Below are 25629 nucleotides of genomic sequence, written 5' to 3' on the forward strand. Positions count from 1 at the left end.
CTTTATTTGCAATAAGACACATCATTGCACTTGTTCATCAGAGAAATCAGTTGAACATCATGAATCAATTAACTGTTTTGTTTAGAGAACTTTGACATAAACACAGTTATGCTTTGCTTTATGGGTATTTATTTATAATATATTTTGAATTAAATCTTAAGAGCATTATTTAAAAAAGATCTCTCATAAATTTAATTGTTTTATGTATTATTGCCTTTCACAATATCATCTACACACTCAAAAAAAAGATCTGGTTGCCAGTCCAGGGTCACACTCACACTCACTCCCAGGAAGCCAGAGAACCCACGCTTACACGGGGAGAACATGCAAACTCCACACAGAAAGGTCCAAGCTGGGAATCAAACCTTTCTGTGGCTTTTGTTTGTTCTGTTTGGAAACCCTTATTATTGAAATATCAAAGCCACTGCTGCCATCTACTGGCTAACAAAACATTGACATGAAAAAGGATTAGCAGGTGATTTTGTTATTTAGAAAAGCATCTCCATTATTAATCTGATTATTATTAAATAATAATAATAATCGTAATAACACAAGCAAACTATCATAAAACAAATACAAACAATCTTAACCTAAAAGTGCCAAAGGTATGACATCATCTTGAGGTACAATTGAACTAATAAGATTTTTGTGTCGCAAACGGTTTATTGTTTTGATATTTACAATTTACTATCGGCAAACAACTATTTCATAAACATTCTTTATCAACAATAATGTAATATTTTGTAATATATGACACATATTATATGTAATATAATGCAAAGTTGCCGCTGCACATTTGAAAGTGATCAGTATAAACAACAAACTCTCTCATCTGTCCATCTGCCCACACACTTGATCAAATTCAGGGTTACTATGGTGCTGGTGCATGTTGCAGCTAACACTGGCCGATCTAAATGAATTCAAACTTCATTTCTAATAGTCCTAATATATCAGTCCTTATATTTGTAACAGCTCCCACAGTGAAGTTTAAACATTAGCTAAAGAGAGCAATCACCTACAGACTGAAAGTTCACAGAAAAAGACTCAGTGAGTTGGATTCTTAGTCGTTTTTAATAGCATTTATTTAATTATGACACTTGACATCATGAAACATGTTGCCCAGATAAGTAGAAATTCTGTGCTTTGTCTTATAAAACAATAAGCTCTCCACATCAAACAATGATTTACTGACCAAATTATCTTTATGATCCAGGAATAAATGCCCAGGCAACGTTTGACCTCATGGAAAATCCTGGAAAAGTTACTTTATGTTAATGGTGGACAGTACAGGAAGTCACTCTTACCTAAACTATCCTTGGTGTCGTATTCAAGGACACACAGTAGTGATGTCCATGCAAAGCTTCTTGACATTGAGAGAAAAAAACAACAACAACCAGTTTTCAAGCATTGGTAACAATAACCACACCAACTCCTTGTTATAGGCTTTATGGTGCAACTTGTTGCGTCTCTCCCTGGAAACTACAGACAATTTTAAGAGCGAGCCAAAGAGGTTTTTACATGTTGAAAAGATTCACCATTGGGAGGAGAAAAATCAGGGAAAACAGACAGACTAGTACTGACTAATCCACCTCGAAGGATGTGTTACTCACCACTTCCTGTTGGCTCAAATATACAGCATTAAACATAAATGCAGATCAATTTGGCTTTATGACTGTCCTATATTACCAGTCCTTAAAGTCATCCACCACATTTTGAGCAGGAACATGATTTATTTCAGGCAGTTCATCTCTGTTTTTTTTTTTTAGAAGAGCAGCAACCTTTTAAGGCCAGAAACTGATTTTGCAGGAGAATTCCAGCGCTGGTTCGTCCCTGTGAAATGTAGATTCATCCGCTGGGATCTTTACAAGGAAATATTCCCCAGAGTTTCTGAAATACCTACAGATGATCAGAGGCACTGTCGGGGTTCAGAAACCCCTCATGAAGATGTTGAGAGCCATTTATACTTTGTGAGTTTGCGTTCCAGTGTTAGCGTGACGAGTCTGAAATACAGCCGCTCCTCTGGGTTTCCTCCAAAATCCAAAGAATGCCCATTCTGAAATCAGTCATTTTAAGGCAAAGCTGTGATCCTTTTACGAAAAAAATAAAAATGAAATCCTAATGAGACTTTTCTGTTTCTCAGAAACGTGCAGTTCCTCATAAGTGTGTTTTGTTAGTGCCTTGTTAGTTAAGGTGTTTCAGGTTGTTGTGCCTGATAGTGCTCAGTGTGATCGAGTGCCAGTGAGGAGGAATGAGCGTCCATCGGTGCTGCAGACGGTCAAACATGTGCTCTCGTGCAGGTTACTGTCCTGCTGCTGCATCTGAAACACGGCGAACATGTTTAGCATTAGAGGATGAGACACAGAGGCCATAAAGTTCAACAGGAAAATGAATGAAATAAGACCTTTTAACAACCCCATTCCAAAAAGATTGGGATGCTGCGTAAAATGTCAATAAAAATAAATAAAACAAGCTTTTTTTGACATTTGAAGAGGTTTTTAAGCTAATTTCAAGATCACTTTTTATCCCAAAAGTCCCAAATATCACATCTTATTTCAAGAAATCTTTACAAGCCGATTTTCACTAGTTCCATTTGCAGATTTTTTTGCTTATTTCAAGCAAAAACGTCTTGTATTTGTTGGTTTTTTTACTTATTTTTGGAGGGGCATTTTTTCCAGTGCAGTTTAAACAAACTATAATTCAACAGTCATATGATAAAAGCCTTTCTGTTATTTGTTTTCTCTGTTTTCAACGGTTGGGCTTGTAAACAGTTTATCAGGAGCTAGCGGAAGTGAACCTCTGGCTCCATCTAGTGTCTGTTTTTATCAGCGCATGTGATGTTTAGTTTTGATGACCAACCTTTGACCAGGTTCAGCTCCGTCACCTCTTCTGGGTCGTTTCTGGGCTTCGAGGTTCTTCCTGCAGATGGAGAGAGATTGAGATTGTGATTGAACCTTTTCATTAAATGCCAGCCTTAAGTAGAAATCAGCCAGAAAACAAGGGGGACCAGAAACAAACAGTGTGACTTATACATGTATGTTGCAACTGTGCAATTGAAAATCTTTTCTCTCAACATCTTTTACCTCTCAGCTTTAGGTAGGTCAGCATTCCTGCCAGAGGTAGAACCAGCAGTGCAGCCACCAGACCGATGACCCACCAATAAGAGCTTTCCTCTGATGCTCTTTGCTGATCTGCAAAAGGTAACAAACACACACACACACAGACTTCTAAGAAAAAATGCACTCTCCATCCAAAGGTATATTTCTGTTGTAGCATAAACATCCCCAGAAGCAGGGCTAAATCTCACCAGACTTTCAACTATTCTACTCGGCAGCTCAGTCCAGAACCATTTGGATTATTAAGAAAAAACCCATGGAAAGAGCTGAGCATTGAAGCTTTTATTATATACTCCTGTCATAATCTAAAGAAAAATGTTAAACTCTAAAATATTATATGAAATCAGTGTGAAGTCTCTCAGTATACAGATGTCCATTTGAATTGTTTGCTGCCTGCAGTACTGAGAGTTGGTGTTCCTAAAGACTGCTTCAGCAGAGGTTTATAATAACCGTAATCACTTCAAATCCTTCAAACAGACCAGATCCACTTCTGGGTTTCCCTTTGTACTTTCTTAAATACGTATCTGTAATTTAGAGATTCTATAGCAGTCCAACAAGAGTTCAATCATGCAGAGAATTTTCTGATTGTTATTGTGATGCAAGAAAAGCGTAATCCCAAAGGTTTTCTGTCCTTTGAATCTGCTGAGAATCTCAAAGAAAATGAAGCTCCTCATACACTGGAAAAAATGCCCCTCCAAAAATAAGTTAAAAAACAGCAAATAAAAGACGTTTTTGCTTGAAATAAGCAAAATAAATCTGCCAATGGAACTAGTGAAAATCGGCTTGTGAAGATTTCTTGAAATAAGATGTGAAATTTAAGACTTTTGAGATAAAAGTGATCTTGAAATGAGCTTAAAAACCTCTTCAAATGTAAAAAAAAAAAGCTTGTTTCATATGATATGTGACTCAAAACTATTTGTTTTCAAGACTTTTTCATTTAACAAGATATTCCAGATGTATTGTCTTCAAACAAGTCCCTATATCTGGCTGAAATAGCACTTGTTAGGCAGTTGTGTCTTATATTAAGTGTAATGAGATATTTTGACTAGAAATGAGACAAATATTAAGACTTTGATTTTTTTCCAGTGTGCAACAACTGAAGAGGGACGGAGTCTGAATCTGGGCGCTGTGAAAGTTCTCAGATGTTCTACTGATAGCTGGGGTTAAAATTTGTTCAGATCAGTCTCAAACACAGGGTTTTCCTGACCTCTCAAAGTCTTTACGGGATCAGCAGCAGCCACTCAGATCATAGTTTCACATGTACAGCTGAAAAAAGGGGACTCTGGACACCACAGCAGTAAAAACAGAGCGAATCCTTCAACATGTTTGCGCTGTTGGGTTCATGACCTCACCTTCAGGACCGTGGATGGTCACTTCACTGCGTTCGGTGTGTGAGCTGTACGGCACGGAGAACTCGCAGGTGTAGCTGCCCGTGTGCTCCAAGTGTTTGGGGTCCATCAGTCGTAGGGCGCCGTCTCCAAACGGGACCCTGAAGTTGTCCAGCTCCATGTGGTTGTCCCATGGCGGCGTGGAGATGCTGCGCCCCGACCGGCTGTCGTAGGGGATGATGCGGGAAAACTCCTCGCCGTTGGAGAAGGTCCACTGGAGGGAGGGATTGTTCAGGTAAGTAGGAGCACTGCAGGGGATGGTCAGATCTTTCCCTTGAGTTCCTCTTATTTCTGCCAGGGAGCAAAGGTAGCAGCATATTCAGCACATATGAATGAGGAGTTCTTTTACTGGACTGCATTAGCAATAAAACTACACTATTACATTTTTATAACAAATTTGCATGGATCTACCTAATAAAGCTGCCTAAGAAACAAAACCAGGGACGAAAAAGTCTGAATATTTTTTGCAGTGATGCAGGTTCATCAAACCCTTCAGAAAATTGGAAAAAGTGAATGCAAATTCTTTCTTATTTTCATTCATTTTCATTTCTGAGACAGAAACAAATAACCCTCCCGTTGTCTCGCGGGTCAAAAGTGAGCCACTACCATGTTTAGCTGTAGAAAAAATACCTTCAACTATCTTTTTCCACCTTGAAATTTTATGACTTTTCCTAAAGAGACCCCGTCATTAGAAAAAGTCACACTTTATTTTTGTTGATGTTTCCATGTGGGCTGTACACCACTAGGGGACAAAGAATGGGCCTCATGCAAGAAGCGTTCGTACGCACAGATTTGTTCTTAAATCGTCCGTACCAGTGATTTAAGAGAATTTGTGCATTCACCAATCTTTTCGTATTTGACGTTTTCTTTCAGGTACGATGATGGGCCAGTTGATGAGTCTGTCAGGGATGGGGTTCTCATTAAACTCCCAACAGCTGAAAATGAATAAGGAAAGAAAGAGGAGAGAAAATGTTTATTTTACATGTATTTTACATTTATTCTACATATTTTACATGGCCAGCTGCCAAACATGACCAATTAATGAGGTTAGATAAATATGATTCATTCTGGTACAACAAACATTTTTACATTAGTATGACGTTAAGAATTAAGACAGAAAAAAAAAAATCTTTCAAACAAGTGGACGATAATTAGGAAAGCCTGTTTTAGGAAAGATTCTCGTATTTGTTAGTGTTACTGGATATGATTTACCATTCTCAAAATGAAAAACTGCAAGATGATGCATGTCAAAACCTTCATTCCACGTGCACTGGCACGTGCGCGCGCGCACACACACACACACACACACACACACACACACACGTAGCTAGCTAACAACAGTGACGCTTAGCTAGCTAACGACAGTACAGTACAGGTTAGCTAGCTAACGACAGTACAGTACAGGTTAGCTAGCAAACGACAGTACAGTACAGGTTAGCTAGCTAACGACAGTACAGTACAGGTTAGCTAGCTAACGACAGTACAGTACAGGTTAGCTAGCTAACGACAGTACACTACAGGTTAGCTAGCTCAGTGGTTCCCAAACGGTGTGCCGTGGGATTTTGACAGCCATATATCATTATTGCAATATACAACTACACAAAAACAATATTTTTTTAATTTACTATATCAGTACTTTGTATGCACTCATTTCATAATACAGAGGGAAATTCTATACTAAAAACAATTATTTTAAAAATATAAAGGAGCGTGACACATCAAAGGCTGAAGAACAACATTAAGACAGAGAAACACTCTAGCGAGAAAATGGAGCGCTTTCTTGTGCGGAGCAAACGACCAGCCACCAGTCCAGAGACTGCCGAAAGCCCACCACCACCACCACAGGAAAACAAAAGAAGGAAACTGTCAGCAGGCAGTATAATGAAAGCTACCTGTCTCATGGTTTCACTTGGACCGCCGGGGATGCTAACCGCCCTCAGCCTGAGCGCGTCCTCTGTCGGGAGAAGTTAGCTAATGCTATGCACGGTGTGGGTGTGTGGTTGCTGCAATACAAGCACAATAATACAGAATGATTGGAAATGAAGTACAACTTAAACATAAGAATACACCTGAGCTACATATATCTAACCAAATAACAACTGAAATACAGCTCAAGATTAGTTTGGAATGTAAAGTCAGCATGAATCAATTAAACTTGAATGAGAATAAATCTATGCTTAGATGCAACAAAAGAGGGGCATGCACTGTGACTGATCAATTAACATACAGTATGCAATGTATAAACCAAAGAGATGAGCAATACAGCTACATACACGTTTCAGGCTATAGCTAGTTAGCGGCTAGCCCCACGTTACTCATTTGTGGCTAAATGTTCCCCATATTATACAAACCGATGGCAAAACTACTGCTAAGTCATCAAAGTAGACTCACGGATAAACACAAACATCAACATAGTGTAACACATAAGTAAATCAACATAACTCACGGCTTAATGGACGCACACACCACAGAGATCGGTTCAGCTGATGTTTTGCGCTGAACCGATCTGCGTCTTTGTGGTGCATTCAAGGACCTTGGCAGGGTGGGAATTCACATGCGCAGCAATTATTAACAGAAAGAAACACACAGAGACAACCTTTTGTACATCTTCCACGTTGAGAGAAACTTGGCCTACTTCAAAAGAGCGCGGGATCTGAACCAGAGGCAGCAAGGCCGTTTGTTGGATTGTGTGAAAGTGTCTGAAAAGGCAATGGAGGCTAGTTACATGCTAGCGGAGCTCATTGCAAAGCAGAAGAAACCTCACACAATAGCGGAGACACTCATCCTCCCCGCTTGCAAAAAAATTGTAGGTGTCATGCTGGGTCCAGATGAGCTATCCAAAGTGCCGTCGTCTGATAACACAATGAAAAGAAGGATCGACGACATGTCAGGAGACATTGAGCAACATTTGACAGAGAAACCACAGGCGAGCGGCAGATTGTCCCTACAACTGCACGCATCTACTGCCATAAGTGGGGCCGCAGCCCGACTTCTGGCAAACGTCAGATATGTTGATGGTGACTCTATCAAAGAGACTTTTTTTTTCTGCAAAGAAATGGAAAGCCATACAACGGGAGAATAAATATTCAGGGTTACCAATAAGTATTTAGAAGAGAACAATCTGAGCTGGAATGTGTGCGCCAGTCTTTGCGCAGATGGTGCGGCAGGCATGACGGGGAGAGTGAAAGGATTTATTGCTCAGGTGAAAGCACAAAATCCACATATTGTGACAAACCACTGCATTTTGCACCGAGAGGCATTAGTTGCAAAAGCCATGCCCCCGGAGTTGACCGAGGTGCTGAATCAGGCTGTGCAGAGGCGGGTGAATTACACTGAAATCTCGCCTCTTCTCCCAGCTGTGCGCCGAGATGGGAGCCGGCCCCCAAAGCCTGATCCTCCACACAGAGGTGCGCTGGCTGTCACGAGGGAAACTCCTATTCCGTCTTTATGAACTTCGGGAAGAGCATTTTGAATGTTCACCTGAACACGCTGTCCCACATAAGGACAAGCTCGCGGATGAGAGGCGGTGCGCCAGGCTGGCTCACCTTGCGGACATATTTGGACATCTGAACGAGTTGAACGTCAAGCTTCAGGGCAGGAATGAAAATATTTTATCATCCACAGACAAGATTCTGTGGGGGGGTTATGGGCAAAATGATTCTTTGGGACAGGGCTCCATGGAGATGTTCCCGCTGGCATCAGCTGCGCCACAGGCAGCTATGGAGCGCGCTGGATGTGCCGAACACCTTAAGACCTTAAAAGACAGGTTTGAGCGCTATTTTCCACGTGTGGCTGACATCGAGGACCATGATTGGATCCGAGACCCATTCAACCAGGAATCCTCAACAGAAAAGCTCACTATGAAAGAGAGAGAGAGGAGTGCGCAGAGCTCCGTGTGGACCGCACACTGAAACTCAAATGTAGTGAGCTCCCTCTGGATCAGTTTTGGTTGGCTTCTGCATCGGAGCTTGTCCAACCACGCCATTGAGCAACTGCTTCTTTTCCCCACTACCTGCCTGTGTGAGTTGGCGTTCTCCTCTCTAGTTCACATGAAGAACAACAGGAGGTCGCGGCTCTCGGTTGAACAGGACTTGCGAGTGGCCCTGTCCTCAGTGCCACCGAGGATTAAAGAAACCTGCGCGCCCCGACAGGCACATGTATCTCACTAATTGGAAGTAGGCAAAAATATTTACAATAGCACGTTTCAATGCTGATTACTGAAATGTTACTTTTATCATTTATAGTTCATGGGCAGTGCAGCTTCATTGCATTGGCAGTTCTCTGTGCTGAATTTATGCGTTCTGAGTTTCCTTTGCATAATATTTGATTTTGTAACCCGTCTGGTTTATATGAGTGTGTTGTTGCTTTGATGAAGCCTAATTTGATCCAGTTTCAATTTTTAAAAAATAAATATTTCGTAAATAAACATTTCACGAGTAATATAATTGTCTTTGTCACATTTTTTTGGCATTAGAAAATAATTATGCACATTTACAGATATTTGCACACACACGTGCACACGCACATGCACACACACGTGCACACATATGCACGTGCACAAACACAAATGCACTAGCACGTGCACAAAAACACGTGCACGTTCAAACACACATGCACACGTACGTGCACACAAACATGAACTAGCACGTGCACACACATGCACACGCACGTGCACACACACATGCACACGCACGCGCGCGCACACGTGCACACGCACGCGCGCATAAACGTGCACACACGTGCACACGCACGTGCACACACACACGTGCACACACACACGTACACTAGCACGTGCACACACACGCGCACGTGCACACACACACATGCACACACACACACACGTGCACACGCACATGCACAGACGTGCACTAGCATGTGCACACACACATGCACACGCTCGTGCACTACCACGTGCACACACATGCACATGCACATGCACACGCACACAAACACACGTGCACTAGCACGTGCACACACACATGCACACGCACACACATGAACACGCACGTGCACTAGCACGTCCACACACATGCACACGCACGTGCACACACATGCACACGCACGTGCACACACACATGCACTAGCACGTGCACACGAACGTGCTTACACACATGCACACGCAATTGCACGCACGTGCACACACACGTGCACACGCACGTGCACACACGTGCACACGCGTGCACACGCACGTGCACACACACACGTGCACACACACACACATGAACACGCACGTGCACTAGCACGTCCACACACATGCACACGCACGTGCACACACATGCACACGCACGTGCACACACACATGCACTAGCACGTGCACACGAACGTGCTTACACACATGCACACGCAATTGCACGCACGTGCACACACACGTGCACAAACACACATGCACACGCACTTGCAAGCACGTGCACACACACGTGCACACGCACGTGCACACAAACAAATGCACTAGCACGTACACACACACACACGTAGACAAACACACGTGCACTAGCACGTGCACACACAGACGCACGCACACAAACACACGTGCACTAGCACGTGCACACACATGCACACGCACACATATGAACACGCACGTGCACTAGCACGTCCACACACTTGCACACGCACGTGCACACACATGCACACGCACGCGCACACACATGCACACGCACGTGCACACACACATGCACACGCACGCGCGCGCACACGTGCACACGCACGCGCACACACACGTGCACACACGTGCACACGCACGTGCACACACACACGTGCACACACACGTACACTAGCACGTGCACACACACGCGCACGTGCACACACACACATGCACACACACACACGTGCACACGCACATGCACAGACGTGCACTAGCATGTGCACACACACATGCACACGCTCGTGCACTACCACGTGCACACACATGCACATGCACATGCACACGCACACAAACAAACGTGCACTAGAACGTGCACACACACATGCACACGCACACACATGAACACGCACGTGCACTAGCACGTGCACACACATGCACACGCACGTGCACACACACATGCACTAGCACGTGCACACGAACGTGCTTACACACATGCACACGCAATTGCACGCACGTGCACACACACGTGCACACGCACGTGCACAAACACACATGCACACGCACTTGCAAGCACGTGCACACACACGTGCACACGCACGTGCACACAAACAAATGCACTAGCACGTACACACACACACACGTAGACAAACACACGTGCACTAGCACGTGCACACACAGACGCACGCACACAAACACACGTGCACTAGCACGTGCACACACATGCACACGCACACATATGAACACGCACGTGCACTAGCACGTCCACACACTTGCACACGCACGTGCACACACATGCACACGCACGCGCACACACATGCACACGCATGTGCACACACACATGCACACGCGCGCGCGCACACGTGCACACACACACGTACACTAGCACGTGCACACACACACGTACACTAGCACGTGCACACGCACGTGCACACACACACATGCACACGCACAAGCACAGACGTGCACTAGCATGTGCACACACACATGCACACGCACGTGCACACGCACGTGCACACACATGCACACGCACGTGCACACACACACATGCACTAGCACGTGCACACGAACGTGCTTACACACATGCACACACACTTGCACGCACGTGCACACACACGTGCACACGCACGTGCACAAACACACATGCACTAGCACGTGCACACACACAAATGCACTAGCACGTACACACGAACGTGCTTACACACATGCACACGCACTTGCACACACACAAACGTGCTCAGACACATGCACACGCACGTGCACGCACACATGCACACGCACAAACACACATGCACACACACATACGCACGTGCACAAACACAATTGCACTAGCACGTGCACACACACGTGCACACAAATGCACACGCACAAACACGTGCACAAAAACACGTGCACGTTTAAACACACACGCACGTGCACACAAACATGAACTAGCACGTGCACACAAACGTGCTTACACACATGCACACGCACTTGCACGCACGTGCACACACACGTGCACACACACATGCACACGCACGCGCACACACACATGCACACGCACGCGCGCAAACACGTGCACACACACGTAAACTAGCACGTGCACACACACGCGCACGTGCACACACACGTGCACACGCACAAGCACAGACGTGCACTAGCATGTGCACACACACATGCACACGCTCGTGCACTACCACGTGCACACACATGCACATGCACACACACACATGCACACGCACACAAACACACGTGCACTAGCACGTGCACACACACATGCACACGCAAACACATGAAAACGCACGTGCACTAGCACGTGCACACACATGCACACGCACGTGCACACACACACGTACACTAGCACGTGCACACACGCGCACGTGCACACACACACATGCACACACACACACACATGCACACGCACAAGCACAGACGTGCACTAGCATGTGCACAAACACATGCACACGCTCGTGCACTACCACGTGCAAACACATGCACATGCACACACACACATGCACACGCACACAAACACACGTGCACTAGCAAGTGCACACACACATGCACACGCACACACATGAACACGCACGTGCACTAGCACGCCCACACACATGCACACGCACGTGCACACACATGCACACGCACGTGCACACACACATGCACTAGCACGTGCACACACACGCGCACGTGCACACACACACGTGCACACGCACAAGCACAGACGTGCACTAGCATGTGCACACACACATGCACACGCTCGTGCACTACCACGTGCACACACATGCACATGCACACACACACATGCACACGCACACAAACACACGTGCACTAGCACGTGCACACACACATGCACACGCAAACACATGAAAACGCACGTGCACTAGCACGTGCACACACATGCACACGCACGTGCACACACACACGTACACTAGCACGTGCACACACGCGCACGTGCACACACACACATGCACACACACACACACATGCACACGCACAAGCACAGACGTGCACTAGCATGTGCACAAACACATGCACACGCTCGTGCACTACCACGTGCAAACACATGCACATGCACACACACACATGCACACGCACACAAACACACGTGCACTAGCAAGTGCACACACACATGCACACGCACACACATGAACACGCACGTGCACTAGCACGCCCACACACATGCACACGCACGTGCACACACATGCACACGCACGTGCACACACACATGCACTAGCACGTGCACACACACGTGCTTACACACATGCACACGCACTTGCACGCACGTGCACACACACGTGCACACGCACGTGCACAAACACACATGCACTAGCACGTGCACACACACAAATGCACTAGCACGTACACACACACGCACGTGCACAAACACACGTGCACTAGCACGTGCACACACAGACGCACGCACACAAACACACGTGCACTAGCACGTGCACACACACATGCACACGCACACACATGAACACGCACGTGCACTAGCACGTCCACACACATGTACACGCACGTGCACACACATGCACACGCACGTGCACTAGCACGTGCACACACACATGCACATGTGCACACACGTGCACACGCACTTGCACACACACACGTGCACACACACACGTACACTAGCACGTGCACACACACGCACACGTGCACACGCACAAGCACAGACGTGCACTAGCATGTGCACACACATATGCACACGCTCGTGCACTACCACGTGCACACACACACACGTACACTAGCACGTGCACACACACGCGCACGTGCACACACACACATGCACACACACACACACGTGCACACGCACATGCACAGACGTGCACTAGCATGTGCACACACACATGCACACGCTCGTGCACTACCACGTGCACACACATGCACATGCACATGCACACGCACACAAACACACGTGCACTAGCACGTGCACACACACATGCACACGCACACACATGAACACGCACGTGCACTAGCACGTCCACACACATGCACACGCACGTGCACTAGCACGTGCACACACACATGCACACGTGCACACACGTGCACACGCACGTGCACACACACACGTGGACACACACACGTACACTAGCACGTGCACACACACGCGCACGTGCACACACACACATGCACACACACACGTGCACACGCACATGCACAGACGTGCACTAGCATGTGCAAAAACATGCACACGCACGTGCACTACCACGTGCACACACACATGCACACGCACACACACACACACGTGCACTAGCACGTGCACACACACAAATGCACTAGCACACACATACGCACTTGCACAAACACACGCGCACTGGCACGTGCACACACACACATGCACACGCACGTGCAGACACATGTGCACACACGTGCACACACACGTGCACACACACAAATACACAAGCACGTGCACACACACGTATACTAGCACGTGCACATAGATGCACACGCATACACATACGCACGTGCACACACGTACACTAGCACGTGCACACACACGCGCACGTGCACACACACACATGCACACACACACGTGCACACGCACATGCACAGACGTGCACTAGCATGTGCACACACACATGCACACGCACGTGCACTACCACGTGCACACACATGCACTACCACGTGCACACACATGCACACACACACGTGCACTAGCACGTGCACACACACAAATGCACGAGCACACACATACGCACGTGCACAAACACACGCGCACTGGCACGTGCACACACAAACATGCACACGCACGTGCACACACACACGTGCACAAACATGCACACGCACGTGCACACACACGTGCACTAGCACGTGCACACACACGTGCACAAGCACGTGCAAAAACACACATGCACTACCACGTGCACACACATGCACTAGCACGTTCACACATACACGAGGAGTCTATGCCTAAGGAAGGAGGAGTCTCTGTATCAAGGGGAGGAGTCTCTGTATTAGGGGGAGGAGTCTCTGTCTTAGGGGAGGAGTCTCTTTGTCAGGGGGAAGAGTCTTTGGGGAGGAGTCTCTTTCTTGGGGGAGGAGTCTTAGGGGGAGGAGTCTCTTCCTAGGGAGGGAGGAGTCTCTGTCTTGGGGGAGGAGTCTCTGTATTAGGGGGAGGAGTCTCTGTATTAGGGGGAGGAGTCTCTGTATAAGGGGGAGGAGTCTCTGTATCAAGGGGAGGAGTCTCTGTTTTAGGGGGAGGAGTCTATGTATCAGGGGGAAGAGTCTCTGTTTTAGGGGGAGGAGTCTTTGTCTTAGGGGAGGAGTCTCTGTATCAGGGGGAGGAGTCTCTGTATCAAGGGGTGGAGTCTCTGTCTTAGGGGGAGGAGTCTCTGTCTTAGGGGTGGAGTTTCTATCTTAGGGGGGTGGAGTCTCTGTCTTAGTTGGAGGAGTCTCTGTATCAAGGGGTGGAGTCTTTGTCTTAGGGGGAGGAGTCTCTGTTTTAGGGGGAGGGGTCTCTGTATCAGGGGGAGGAGTCTCTGTATCAGGGGGAGGAGTCTCCGTTTTAGGGGGAGGAGTCTATGTATCAGGGGGAGGAGTCTCTGTTTTAGGGGGAGGAGTCTTTGTCTTAGGGGAGGAGTCTCTGTATCAGGGGGAGGAGTCTATGTATAAGGGGGAGGAGTCTGTCTTAGGGGGAGGAGTCTATGTATCAGGGGGAGGAGTCTGTCTTAGGGGGAGGAGTCTCTGTCTTAGGGGAGGAGTCTCTGTATCAAGGGGTGGAGTCTCTGTTTTAGGGGGAGGAGTCTCTGTTTTAGGGGGAGGGGTCTATGTATCAAGGGGTGGAGTCTCTGTCTTAGGGGGAGGGGTCTATGTATCAAGGGGAGGAGTCTATGTATAAGGGGGAGGAGTCTATGTATCAGGGGGAGGAGTCTATGTATAAGGGGGAGGAGTCTCTGTATCAAGGGGTGGAGTCTCTGTCTTAGGGGGAGGAGTCTATGTATCAGGGGGAGGAGTCTCTGTCATGGGGTGGAGTCTCTGTATCAGGGGGAGGAGTCTCTGTCTTAGGGGAGGAGTCTCTGTTTTAGGGGGAGGGGTCTCTGTATCAGGGGGAGGAGTCTCTGTCTTAGGGGAGGAGTCTCTGTTTTAGGGGGAGGAGTCTATGTATAAGGGGGAGGAGTCTCAGTATCAAGGGGTGGAGTCTCTGTATCAGGGGTGGAGTCTATGTTTTAGGGGGAGGAGTCTTTGTCTTAGGGGGTGGAGTCTATGTATCAAGGGGTGGAGTCTCTGTCTTAGGGGGTGGAGTCTATGTATCAAGGGGTGGAGTCTCTGTCTTAGGGGAGGAGTCTCTGTCTTAGGGGGAGGAGTCTATGTATCAGGGGGAGGAGTCTCTGTCATGGGGTGGAGTCTCTGTTTTAGGGGGAGGAGTCTCTGTTTTAGGGGGAGGAGTCTTTTTGTTAGGGGGAGGAGTCTCTGTTTTTGGGGGATGGAGTCTATGTATAAGGGGGAGGAGTCTCAGTATCAAGGGGTGGAGTCTCTCTATCAGGGATGGAGTCTCTGTTTTAGGGGGAGGAGTCTTTGTCTTAGGGGGTGGAGTCTATGTATCAAGGGGTGGAGTCTCTGTCTTAGGGGAGGAGTCTATGTATAAGGGGGAGGAGTCTCTGTATCAGGGGTGGAGTCTCTGTTTTAGGGGGAGGAGTCTCTGTTTTAGGGGGAGGAGTCTTTGTCTTAGGGGAGGAGTCTCTGTTTTAGGGGGAGGAGTCTCTGTCTTAGGGGTGGAGTCTCTTTCTTGGGGGAGGAGTCTTAGGGGGAGGAGTCTCTTCCTAGGGAGGGAGGAGTCTCTGTCTTGGGGGAGGAGTGTCTGTATCAGGGGGAGGAGTCTCTGTCTTAGGGGAGGAGTCTCTGTATCAAGGGGTGGAGTCTCTGTCTTAGGGGGAGGAGTCTCTGTCTTAGGGGAGGAGTCTATGTATAAGGGGGAGGAGTCTCTGTCTTAGGGGGAGGAGTCTATGTATCAAGGGGTGGAGTCTCTGTCTTAGGGGGAGGAGTCTCCGTTTTAGGGGGAGGGGTCTATGTATCAAGGGGTGGAGTCTCTGTCTTAGGGGGAGGGGTCTATGTATCAAGGGGAGGAGTCTATGTATAAGGGGGAGGAGTCTATGTATCAGGGGGAGGAGTCTCTGTTTTAGGGGGAGGAGTCTCTGTCATGGGGTGGAGTCTCTGTATCAGGGGGAGGAGTCTCTGTCTTAGGGGAGGAGTCTCTGTATCAGGGGGAGGAGTCTCTGTCATGGGGTGGAGTCTCTGTATCAAGGGGTGGAGTCTCTGTCTTAGGGGGAGGAGTCTCTGTCTTAGGGGAGGAGTCTATGTATAAGGGGGAGGAGTCTCTGTCTTAGGGGGAGGAGTCTATGTATCAAGGGGTGGAGTCTCTGTCTTAGGGGGAGGAGTCTCCGTTTTAGGGGGAGGGGTCTATGTATCAAGGGGTGGAGTCTCTGTCTTAGGGGGAGGGGTCTATGTATCAAGGGGAGGAGTCTATGTATAAGGGGGAGGAGTCTATGTATCAGGGGGAGGAGTCTCTGTTTTAGGGGGAGGAGTCTCTGTCATGGGGTGGAGTCTCTGTATCAGGGGGAGGAGTCTCTGTCTTAGGGGAGGAGTCTCTGTATCAGGGGGAGGAGTCTCTGTCTTAGGGGAGGAGTCTCTGTATCAGGGGGAGGAGTCTCTGTCATGGGGTGGAGTCTCTGTATCAGGGGGAGGAGTCTATGTATAAGGGGGAGGAGTCTCTGTATCAAGGGGTGGAGTCTCTGTCTTAGGGGGAGGAGTCTATGTATCAGGGGGAGGAGTCTCTGTTTTAGGAGGAGGAGTCTATGTATCAAGGGGTGGAGTCTCTGTCTTAGGGGGAGGGGTCTATGTATCAAGGGGAGGAGTCTATGTATAAGGGGGAGGAGTCTATGTATCAGGGGGAGGAGTCTCTGTTTTAGGGGGAGGAGTGTCTGTCATGGGGTGGAGTCTCTGTATCAGGGGGAGGAGTCTCTGTCTTAGGGGAGGAGTCTCTGTATCAGGGGGAGGAGTCTCTGTCTTAGGGGAGGAGTCTCTGTATCAGGGGGAGGAGTCTCTGTCATGGGGTGGAGTCTCTGTATCAGGGGGAGGAGTCTATGTATCAAGGGGAGGAGTCTCTGTTTTAGGGGAGGAGTCTCTGTCTTAGGGGGAGGAGTCTGTCTCAGGGGGAGGAGTCTGTCACATGTGTGTGCACGTGCACATGTACACATGCACATGCACGTACGTTTACGCACAAACACACACCACTACACATGCACACGCAAACATGCACAAACACACACATGCATACGCACGTGCACACACACAAACGCACACTTAGACACGTCTCTTCTGTAGTTCAAACTCCTTTGTCCTTCATATGTATCCTTTCGAAGTAGGTCCCACGCATAAAGCCCTTTAAATGACCTTTTATTGAGAAAGAAACACAGGAATAGCCTTCTTTTGCGGAGTTAAGACGAAATACGGATTTTTGCTATAAAAGGAATTCCTTCAGTCAAAACAAGTTCAAACTCCTTTGTCCTTCATATGTATCCATTCGAAGTAGGTTCCACGCATAAAGCCCTTTAAATGACCTTTTTGGAGAAAGAAACACAGGAATAGCCTTCTTTTGCGGAGTTAAGACGAAATACGGATTTTTGCTATAAAAGGAATTCCTTCAGTCAAAACAAGTTCAAACTCCTTTGTCCTTCATATGTATCCATTCGAAGTAGGTTCCACGCATAAAGCCCTTTAAATGACCTTTTTGGAGAAAGAAACACAGGAATAGCCTTCTTTTGCGGAGTTAAGACGAAATACGGATTTTTGCTATAAAAGGAATTCCTTCAGTCAAAACAAGTTCAAACTCCTTTGTCCTTCATATGTATCCATTCGAAGTAGGTTCCACGCATAAAGCCCTTTAAATGACCTTTTTGGAGAAAGAAACACAGGAATAGCCTTCTTTTGCGGAGTTAAGACGAAATACGGATTTTTGCTATAAAAGGAATTCCTTCAGTCAAAACAAGTTCAAACTCCTTTGTCCTTCATATGTATCCATTCGAAGTAGGTTCCACGCATAAAGCCCTTTAAATGACCTTTTTGGAGAAAGAAACACAGGAATAGCCTTCTTTTGCGGAGTTAAGACGAAATACGGATTTTTGCTATAAAAGGAATTCCTTCAGTCAAAACAAGTTCAAACTCCTTTGTCCTTCATATGTATCCATTCGAAGTAGGTTCCACGCATAAAGCCCTTTAAATGACCTTTTTGGAGAAAGAAACACAGGAATAGCCTTCTTTTGCGGAGTTAAGACGAAATACGGATTTTTGCTATAAAAGGAATTCCTTCAGTCAAAACAAGTTCAAACTCCTTTGTCCTTCATATGTATCCATTCGAAGTAGGTTCCACGCATAAAGCCCTTTAAATGACCTTTTTGGAGAAAGAAACACAGGAATAGCCTTCTTTTGCGGAGTTAAGACGAAATACGGATTTTTGCTATAAAAGGAATTCCTTCAGTCAAAACAAGTTCAAACTCCTTTGTCCTTCATATGTATCCATTCGAAGTAGGTTCCACGCATAAAGCCCTTTAAATGACCTTTTTGGAGAAAGAAACACAGGAATAGCCTTCTTTTGCGGAGTTAAGACGAAATACGGATTTTTGCTATAAAAGGAATTCCTTCAGTCAAAACAAGTTCAAACTCCTTTGTCCTTCATATGTATCCATTCGAAGTAGGTTCCACGCATAAAGCCCTTTAAATGACCTTTTTGGAGAAAGAAACACAGGAATAGCCTTCTTTTGCGGAGTTAAGACGAAATACGGATTTTTGCTATAAAAGGAATTCCTTCAGTCAAAACAAGTTCAAACTCCTTTGTCCTTCATATGTATCCATTCGAAGTAGGTTCCACGCATAAAGCCCTTTAAATGACCTTTTTGGAGAAAGAAACACAGGAATAGCCTTCTTTTGCGGAGTTAAGACGAAATACGGATTTTTGCTATAAAAGGAATTCCTTCAGTCAAAACAAGTTCAAACTCCTTTGTCCTTCATATGTATCCATTCGAAGTAGGTTCCACGCATAAAGCCCTTTAAATGACCTTTTTGGAGAAAGAAACACAGGAATAGCCTTCTTTTGCGGAGTTAAGACGAAATACGGATTTTTGCTATAAAAGGAATTCCTTCAGTCAAAACAAGTTCAAACTCCTTTGTCCTTCATATGTATCCATTCGAAGTAGGTTCCACGCATAAAGCCCTTTAAATGACCTTTTTGGAGAAAGAAACACAGGAATAGCCTTCTTTTGCGGAGTTAAGACGAAATACGGATTTTTGCTATAAAAGGAATTCCTTCAGTCAAAACAAGTTCAAACTCCTTTGTCCTTCATATGTATCCATTCGAAGTAGGTTCCACGCATAAAGCCCTTTAAATGACCTTTTTGGAGAAAGAAACACAGGAATAGCCTTCTTTTGCGGAGTTAAGACGAAATACGGATTTTTGCTATAAAAGGAATTCCTTCAGTCAAAACAAGTTCAAACTCCTTTGTCCTTCATATGTATCCATTCGAAGTAGGTTCCACGCATAAAGCCCTTTAAATGACCTTTTTGGAGAAAGAAACACAGGAATAGCCTTCTTTTGCGGAGTTAAGACGAAATACGGATTTTTGCTATAAAAGGAATTCCTTCAGTCAAAACAAGTTCAAACTCCTTTGTCCTTCATATGTATCCATTCGAAGTAGGTTCCACGCATAAAGCCCTTTAAATGACCTTTTTGGAGAAAGAAACACAGGAATAGCCTTCTTTTGCGGAGTTAAGACGAAATACGGATTTTTGCTATAAAAGGAATTCCTTCAGTCAAAACAAGTTCAAACTCCTTTGTCCTTCATATGTATCCATTCGAAGTAGGTTCCACGCATAAAGCCCTTTAAATGACCTTTTTGGAGAAAGAAACACAGGAATAGCCTTCTTTTGCGGAGTTAAGACGAAATACGGATTTTTGCTATAAAAGGAATTCCTTCAGTCAAAACAAGTTCAAACTCCTTTGTCCTTCATATGTATCCATTCGAAGTAGGTTCCACGCATAAAGCCCTTTAAATGACCTTTTTGGAGAAAGAAACACAGGAATAGCCTTCTTTTGCGGAGTTAAGACGAAATACGGATTTTTGCTATAAAAGGAATTCCTTCAGTCAAAACAAGTTCAAACTCCTTTGTCCTTCATATGTATCCATTCGAAGTAGGTTCCACGCATAAAGCCCTTTAAATGACCTTTTTGGAGAAAGAAACACAGGAATAGCCTTCTTTTGCGGAGTTAAGACGAAATACGGATTTTTGCTATAAAAGGAATTCCTTCAGTCAAAACAAGTTCAAACTCCTTTGTCCTTCATATGTATCCATTCGAAGTAGGTTCCACGCATAAAGCCCTTTAAATGACCTTTTTGGAGAAAGAAACACAGGAATAGCCTTCTTTTGCGGAGTTAAGACGAAATACGGATTTTTGCTATAAAAGGAATTCCTTCAGTCAAAACAAGTTCAAACTCCTTTGTCCTTCATATGTATCCATTCGAAGTAGGTTCCACGCATAAAGCCCTTTAAATGACCTTTTTGGAGAAAGAAACACAGGAATAGCCTTCTTTTGCGGAGTTAAGACGAAATACGGATTTTTGCTATAAAAGGAATTCCTTCAGTCAAAACAAGTTCAAACTCCTTTGTCCTTCATATGTATCCATTCGAAGTAGGTTCCACGCACAAACCCCTTTAAATGACCTTTTATTGAGAAAGAAACACAGGAAATCAAATGTAATGTAAAAAAATGACACATGAATGGAAATAATGTATGTCCATTTAAAATTTCAAATAATGTCATGTAAATCGAAATATAATGTAAATACATAAAAAGCTTGTTGCATATCTGCAACTGTGGGTGCTACAAGTTTAAACACTCACCTGGCAGGCCCCTAACCCTAACTCTAACTCTAACTCTAACCCTAACTCTAACTCTAACTCTAACCCTAACTCTAACTCTAACTCTAACCCTAACTCTAACTCTAACTCTAACTCTAACTCTAACCCTAACTCTAACTCTAACTCTAACTCTAACTCTAACTCTAACTCTAACTCTAACCCTAACTCTAACTCTAACTCTAACCCTAACTCTAACTCTAACTCTAACTCTAACCCTAACCCTAACTCTAACTCTAACTCTAACTCTAACCCTAACTCTAACTCTAACTCTAACTCTAACTCTAACTCTAACTCTAACTCTAACTCTAACTCTAACTCTAACTCTAACTCTAACCCTAACTCTAACTCTAACTCTAACCCTAACTCTAACTCTAACTCTAACTCTAACCCTAACTCTAACTCTAACTCTAACTCTAACCCTAACTCTAACTCTAACTCTAACTCTAACCCTAACTCTAACTCTAACTCTAACTCTAACCCTAACTCTAACCCTAACTCTAACTCTAACTCTAACTCTAACTCTAACTCTAACTCTAACCCTAACTCTAACTCTAACTCTAACTCTAACTCTAACCCTAACTCTAACCCTAACCCTAACTCTAACCCTAACCCTAACGGGTCCCATATATATTTACATTATCAATTAATTAATAGCTTAAACCTAATTTTATAACGTTTTGTTTCATTATTGACATTGTTAAGCCCTTATGATGAGTAAAAATGCTGCATGACAATGCTTTATAAATAAAAGTTTTATTACAACCAGTTCAATGATCACAAAATAGCACCACTTCCACAAAAACAACTTCAGATCAGTTCAACAGTTAGAAATACCAACAGCCACCACAACACGAAACAGTATCAAAGCAGCTTCATCACCAAAAAAAGGGGGGCCACCATACAGTGATCCAATACGGCGCTATTAAATGAAAGTATGAAACTCTGAAGGATAAAAAACATGTCAACCACTCGAGAGGAAGAACTGACTGTGTTAAGCCACTCAAAGAGCGTTGAGAAACACCTGCTGTTTGAGCTTGGAGGGAGAGGGAGAGAAAGGAGAGGGGGGGGGGGAGAGAGAGGAGAGGAGGAAGAAGAGGAGAGGAGAGGAGAAAAAAAAGAGGGGGAGAGAGAGAAAGAGAAAGAGATTCAGAGCGAGATGTAGCGATTTGCCGAGACGAAGTCTCGGCACATTACGCTACATCCCGCGAAGGGACACGCCCCCGCGCGTGCGGCAGGGTCTTCGCCAGCCGCTCGCTCTATTTATGTCCCTCTGAGCTCGCGCCCCTCTGACTCACGGTTGCGCCAGCAGAGCGGGAAAAGGCTTCAAACTGCCTTTTTCATTCACACACAACAGCTCTGCCCCGGCTGGCTGGGAAGTCCTCGCTGGGGCTCCTGCTGCTGCTGCCGCTGCTTCACCTCCTTCGGCTTTTCCTCTGCCACACACAGGCATGATGGGAAATGTAGTCTCTTCTTCTCTTCTTTACAATTGAATTGAGTAAGGTAAGATTGTCCCCCCATCTGTACAAGTCATTTGCATTTTAAAATAATGAACTAACATTCAGTCAGGTATTTATACAACAACCAAGTCACACTGTGAGAGAATTTAAACTGAGTTTGTCCATTGTCTTGCAGCTCTTGATTTGAGAATTGTGATGATTGGAAAAACTGCTGTGGGCAAAAGTGCAGTTGGAAACACCATTCTTGGAGAAACAAAATTCAGATCTAGTCCCGCTGCAAGTTCAGTGACAGAAGCCTGTGAAAAAGGAGTCGCTCTCTGGGGTAACAGAGTAGTTAGTGTGGTTGACACGCCAGGGATCCTGGACACTTCCAAAACGGAAGATTTCATAAAAAGAGAAATAGTGAAATGTGTCAAAGTCTCTTGTCCTGGTCCACATGTCTTCCTGCTGGTGATCCAAATTGGCCGATTCACCAAAGAAGAGAAGAACTCTGTGGAAGCACTACAGGAGCTGTTTGGTCCAAAAGCCAACCAGTTCATGATTGTGCTGTTTACCCGTGCTGGTGATCTTGGAGCCATGACCATACAGGAATATGTACGTGAAGGTGACCCGGGGCTTCAACGAGTTATCCAACGTTGTGGCGGAAGGTTCCTAGTCTTTGACAACATGAGCAAGGACAGAAAACAGGTAACGCAACTTCTGGAGATGGTCGACAACGTGGTGGCAGCAAACGGGGGGACACATTACACAGATGCAATGTATAAAGAGGTAGAGTTAGCTCAGAAAATGGGGCGAGGTGACATGGATGAAGAATTCATGATGGCTCTGATCCAACGCATCTTACTTTTTCATTTGATTCTTGCAAGAGAATAAGTGACCACGGTGGATTGTCTAGACTCATAATCAAGACCTAGAAAGATTTTGTTTGCTACCTTTGTAAGCAAACAGAGGAGGTTCGGCAAAGTTATAACACACTGTGTAGACAGAGGGGGAGTACAGCATTGCTTTAAATCATTTATTAGTCAAAATTGAGGAAACCTTGAGCTGTTGATTGTTATGGGGGAAATATGTGGTATCTATTATACTGAGAGTGTGATATGCTGATAATAAAACATAGTTTAGTTCTGGTAGATATAATGTTAATTTGATAAGAAGCCAATAATCATGGCGGTTTCTGGTATTTTATAATCGTGGTATTCAATATGTTAGGATTTAGCTTTGTGGTGTAGAAAATGACTTATTGATAGAATGTATTCCTTACAAAGTAATACATGATGATGGTGATAGAAAAGTATTTACTATTAATGTTTCTTGTTATTAAATTGAACTGACAAAGTCACAAAAGCAATTAGATTTGATCTAACTGTCTTTCTTTTCCCATATGTTGTAATTTTATCATCCATTCAGCAATAAGAGTAACTGTAAAACTACACGTGTATAATATGTAGATGCAAGTGATGTCTAAGCTAGCAGCCTTTTTAATACGTTGGCTCTGAGCAATTTAAACAATGATCCTTTTTTAAAAAAGTTAGCGAATGCTGTGGCAGACGTCACAAACTTTCACCGGGAAGGAAGCGACCAGAAGTGTCTCCTCCATAGTGATTTATCCACCTCACATTACTGAGCTTCATCCAACCTTCTTAAAGGAGAAGATTTGTGCTTAGCATTGCATTTGAAAATCCTTCAATTTAAAAGACCTTTTAAAGATCAATAAGATAAAATAAGATTTTTTTTAAATTGCATGATAAACTACAGAGAGTATTTTATGAACGCACTTGCATGCACATATACACAGCACATGGGATTAAACTGATTTGGTTGTTTTAGCTGAGAAACATGTTTATTTTGTTGTACTCATGATTCTGTGATTATTAAAGTCATGTCTGATTTACCTGCTTGTTCTTTACCTTTAAATGAAATAAATGTGAGTGAATATTCAGCTCTCCTTCTTCATTATCTTTATTTGCAATAAGACACATCATTGCACTTGTTCATCAGAGAAATCAGTTGAACATCATGAATCAATTAACTGTTTTGTTTAGAGAACTTTGACATAAACACAGTTATGCTTTGCTTTATGGGTATTTATTTATAATATATTTTGAATTAAATCTTAAGAGCATTATTTAAAAAAGATCTCTCATAAATTTAATTGTTTTATGTATTATTGCCTTTCACAATATCATCTACACACTCAAAAAAAAGATCTGGTTGCCAGTCCAGGGTCACACTCACACTCACTCCCAGGAAGCCAGAGAACCCACGCTTACACGGGGAGAACATGCAAACTCCACACAGAAAGGTCCAAGCTGGGAATCAAACCTTTCTGTGGCTTTTGTTTGTTCTGTTTGGAAACCCTTATTATTGAAATATCAAAGCCACTGCTGCCATCTACTGGCTAACAAAACATTGACATGAAAAAGGATTAGCAGGTGATTTTGTTATTTAGAAAAGCATCTCCATTATTAATCTGATTATTATTAAATAATAATAATAATCGTAATAACACAAGCAAACTATCATAAAACAAATACAAACAATCTTAACCTAAAAGTGCCAAAGGTATGACATCATCTTGAGGTACAATTGAACTAATAAGATTTTTGTGTCGCAAACGGTTTATTGTTTTGATATTTACAATTTACTATCGGCAAACAACTATTTCATAAACATTCTTTATCAACAATAATGTAATATTTTGTAATATA

At 44.7% G+C, this 25629-nt stretch overlaps 1 protein-coding gene across 1 annotated transcript; it reads left to right on the forward strand.

The window, feature by feature from the left end:
* Nucleotides 1-7775: 7775 nt before the first annotated feature.
* Nucleotides 7776-23794, forward strand: LOC142370473 (GTPase IMAP family member 7-like). The gene is made up of 2 exons (XM_075453050.1): nucleotides 7776-7908; nucleotides 23097-23794. Exons 1-2 carry the CDS (start codon nucleotides 7776-7778, stop codon nucleotides 23792-23794), a joined length of 831 nt encoding a protein of 276 aa, XP_075309165.1.
* The last annotated feature ends 1835 nt before the right edge of the window (nucleotides 23795-25629 follow it).

The sequence above is a fragment of the Odontesthes bonariensis genome, chromosome 20 (assembly GCF_027942865.1).
Source record: "Odontesthes bonariensis isolate fOdoBon6 chromosome 20, fOdoBon6.hap1, whole genome shotgun sequence".
Classification (NCBI taxonomy): domain Eukaryota; kingdom Metazoa; phylum Chordata; class Actinopteri; order Atheriniformes; family Atherinopsidae; genus Odontesthes; species Odontesthes bonariensis.